At 35.3% G+C, this 4,335-nt stretch overlaps 1 protein-coding gene across 1 annotated transcript; it reads left to right on the forward strand.

Annotated features, from left to right (window-relative positions):
• Positions 1-682: 682 nt before the first annotated feature.
• LOC306768499 (mannose-binding protein C-like) lies at positions 683-3,313 on the forward strand (the record flags this gene model as incomplete). Its single annotated transcript, XM_079256882.1, has 3 exons — positions 683-794; positions 1,703-1,768; positions 2,931-3,313. The coding sequence occupies 3 exons, from the start codon at positions 683-685 to the stop codon at positions 3,311-3,313; spliced, it is 561 nt and encodes a 186-aa protein (XP_079113008.1).
• Between the last annotated feature and the right edge of the window lie 1,022 nt (positions 3,314-4,335).

The raw sequence follows: 4,335 nt of genomic DNA on the forward strand, positions 1-4,335 counted from the left end.
AATGAGGAAGTGATGTCCACCACAACAACTGGGTGTCAAAAATGTCCAGTCAGGATTTCTTTATCTCTCCAAAAGATGAACAACATATTAGGTAATACTTATGGTTCTCTTTAGTGCTTCTTGTTTCGTATTTTTAACTTTCATTTCCCCTGGGCTGGATATAGAAAACATCGACTTCAAACCGTTTTGCTCATTATTTGTATCTGGAACCAGCAAAGAAGGAAGCAAACAGGGTTTGATTCTCATTTAAACTGTGAGTTTTCCTCTAAACAAATAATGATTAATTTAGGTCAGTGTAATTATAAACTTCTGATAACTTCATTACTTATTTGTCTTGAGACTACAAAGTGTTTTTATGTTTCCAAGATTCAAAACTTAGTGGCAGTAATCGAGCCCATTTAGTATTGTGTGGACTGCTATAGCTTCAGTTCTTTTTAACTTTTATCTGGAGTCCGAGTTAGAAAGTGGAAGCTGATGGAGATTAACATTGTAATAATAGACTAAAGTTATTACCCTTAGGGATAAAACTTTGATGATTAATGAACCTAATTATGTTTTTGTGAACTTTGTCCCATCTTCCAAATATATTTCAAAGATAAATTTACATTTATCAGTATTTTACAGAATTACCTACGACTTTGAAAAGATGAGGCTCTATCTTCTTTACTGTTTCCATGGCTTGATGACTTGTACAGTCTTCAGTCAGCTGTCAGGTCTTCCTGGTCCTAAAGGTGACAAAGGAAATCCAGGAATTCCAGGACCCCCGGGAGAACCTGGATTTCAAGGATTGCCAGGTGAAACTGACAAAATGTTTTTTTTCTTTTTGTGTTTTTTTTTTACTTCACAGTCGTTCTCCTAACTCAGTTTCTTTTAAATAAGGCAGTACAGGTGTACTTCCAACGACAAACAGAGCAAAGAATGTTTTAAACCCTGTTTGCAAAATTTTCTTTCAAAGCTTTTGTGATGTCAGATTGCAGGTTTTGTTCTATCAAAAAGCAAATGAATTGACCAAATATTACACTTATAATTACTTGCATAAAGATCATAAAATGGAACATTTTCAAGCAACAATGATGAGTGCAATGAATTCTGATGAATTTCAACTTTTATTTCCTTTGCATTCTTTTTGTGCTTCATTTTTGTGTTGTCAGTGTTTTCAAATGTAGACAGCCTCAGCAATTAAATCTGTTTGTGGTTCCTATTTTGTCTAAGGATTGCCTGGACCAAAGGGATCCCCTGGATTTCCTGGACCAGCTGGAAATCCTGGACCAGTTGTTTTCTGTGGACAAGGTGACAAGAAATAAATGCAACAATTTAAAACATTTACTGAAATGGTTAAAGTAATTTATTGTACCTTTTAATACAGTAGTATGGCAAGATATAAATTAATTGTATTTAGCCTTTGTAAGGATTATTTCTTTAAAAAACTAAGTTTGTTTAAATTTTTTTCCTCATTTTAGTTAAACATATTTATGAACCTTAGAACAGTCAAAATAATTTATTACCAGTGAAGTCTTGACTCAGGGTCATCCATCCATCTGTCCATTTATCCATCCATCCATCCATTTATCCATCCATTTTCTACCACTTAACAGGGTCGGGGCAGCTGCTTAAAAAAAGTAGTTCAGATTCCACATGTGATTTCCGCTTTGAACTTCATGTAAATAAACTTCTGTAACTAAACTAATTCTGTTCAATTCAGATGACTTTGGTTCATTTGAGCGGGATGTTGAAATACTAAAGGAGACCACTGATAAGTTAGAGCTGGGTAAGTGTCCTGTTGAGTGTTTTAAAATTGAGCATTTGTAAAACTAACTGAGATTTGGGATAATTTAATTTTTGTTAGTGATTAAAAAGAAAAAAATACATTTCACAACTTTTTTCCCCTGTGTGTGCACTTTTAAAGCCCATGTTCTAAATATATTGGGCTGCTTTGTAAAACGTAAATCAAAAGAGAAAAGACATACAAATCAATATTTCATTCATAATTGAATACAGTAAAAAAATCTAATCTAATCTAATTCAAAATTATTAATTTACTGTTTAACAATAAAAATATTAGGCTACCTTGAGTTTGATGGCTGCAAAACATCTAAAGAAATTAGAATGGGGGCAACAAAATGCTTAAGTAGTAAATACTGAAAAGAAGCAGCTGGAGGAGCATTTTGCCTCAAAAAAGATTCAACCAAATCTCATTTACATATACACAAAGAAGGTTCTCTACATTTCAGACGATCAGTTGGAAATCGAAATTTCAGATAAAATCTGTGTTTACAAATATAAGAGAAACTGTGAAGAGTTATTTTACTAAATGTAAAACTGAAGAATTTGAACATTTTACTATGTGTGAATTATGTTATCAAGAAATTCAGAGAATCTCAAAACATCTGTATCTGACTGATGTGTCCAAAAACCTGTAGTCATTACCTTCGGGACTCTTAGATAAATGCATGCATAAAAGCAATACTGATTTAGTGACACAAATAACAGCAAGGACTCAGCAAAACTATTAGAAATGACCATCACAAACAAATCACTGTACCATCCACAAATACAGGTCAATGTTCTGTCATTAAGATGTTTCAGAAATAACATGAGTTTCCGGGCAAAAGCAGAGACTGGGTCCAAATGCTAAGCTTTTGTTTAAACATTTTATGTTTTCTGTTTTCAATAAACAATTGGGTGATGAAATTTAGAAATCTTTTGGTTATGTTAACATTTACTCTACCAGCATCACGAACTGTTAAACTTTGAAATATACTGAAGAACACTGAACTTGGTTTGTTCAAAGTAAAATGTAGTTAATGATGTTTTCACCACCATTATTGTGTTATTTTAATATTAAATTTTTTTCAGTAATTAAGGATTTAAAAAAAGTTTTCATGGTGATTTTTCCACTCATTCATGACCTCTGGGTTTCCTTTTTTCAGCTATAAACTTTGACTTTGTGCAGAAGGTTGGTCAGAAATACTTTGTTTCCAACAAGGATAAAGGCTCGTTCTCCAAGGCCGTTGACTTCTGCTCCCAACAAGGTCTTGAGCTGGCTCTGCCCCAGACTGAGGAGGAGAACAGCAAGCTGAATCAGCTGTGGGGTGAAACTGATAAAATTGCCTGGATCAATATCAACAGTAAAAAAGCAGAGGGGAATTTTGAGGCTGACATGAAGAGTCGACCTCTGACCTTTACTAAATGGGGAGCAGCACAGCCAGATAAATCCATTCAGGATACAGGCTGCTCCATGTTGTCAGATAACGGCATCTGGCGAGTGACACATGACTGCTCCCTGAATGCTTACATCATCTGTCAGCTATAGAAAGCTCTCGCCTACCATACAGTGAGTTTTTATGATTGATTGACTTCATATGACAGACCATATTTCATACTTGTTTAAAGTGTTGTTTGGAAATTCAGCAATTTAAACACTTGCAGAGAAACAAACAAAAAAAGCAGAATAAAGAATATTACTTCTACACCACAATAAAATCTTAATAGTCTCAAGTTTTCCCTCTTGTCGGGCTACAAAGTTCTTTTCATTAAGACAAACAAAGGGTACACAAACAGCAATTCTGTGGGAAGCTTGTGTGCAGGAGAAGAACTACTTCAAGTAGAGTTGCCATAGTCTACGTATGCCACCCGTCCCATAAAATACTGAATTTTCCTTGAATTTTCATACAAATGTTGAAAAAGTACGGGACACACTTTGTTCCATATTTTCATAACTTTCCACCAACCTACATATGTCAGTCACACACATCAACACTCAATTTAAAAAATAAATAACTAAATAAAACACAGATAATATAAAAGCCAGTAAAAACGTCTTTCAGGCAGAATCCGTACAGGTCCAGCCTCCTCCCCTCTGCGCCTGTGTGCTGTGTGTAGCACGCACAAAAAGGGGAAGAGGGGCTGTGTCCCCCTTAAGCTTCCCCTATAAGGACACCCCTGGTCAGAGCACCTCAGCAGGCCAAGCAAGACAGGATAATTAGACAGATTAAAAAGGTTTATTGTCTCCTGTGTATTACAAAATGTAGTCCGTAGCTGCCACCTGCAGTGGTTCTGGCTTTAATCCCCGACTGGTAAAAAACACAAAACAACGCTAATAACAAATAAAGTGAAACACTAAAACCACATGCAATAAAACCATTAAAATATAATCCAATCTAAAATTATACCCGACCACCAGGCAGGTGGAGCAACTCTGTACGACAGGAGACCACTAAAAGGGAACAGATAAAAACAGTTAAAAATGCAAAAATCACTAAAAACAAATGTTCAATAAGACAGACCTCCCCAAGAGCAGCCAGGGTGAGTGGCTCTTGTTTAATGGTCTTATCA

The sequence above is a fragment of the Telmatherina bonti genome, assembly GCF_933228915.1.
Source record: "Telmatherina bonti genome assembly, chromosome: 2".
NCBI lineage: Eukaryota > Metazoa > Chordata > Actinopteri > Atheriniformes > Telmatherinidae > Telmatherina > Telmatherina bonti.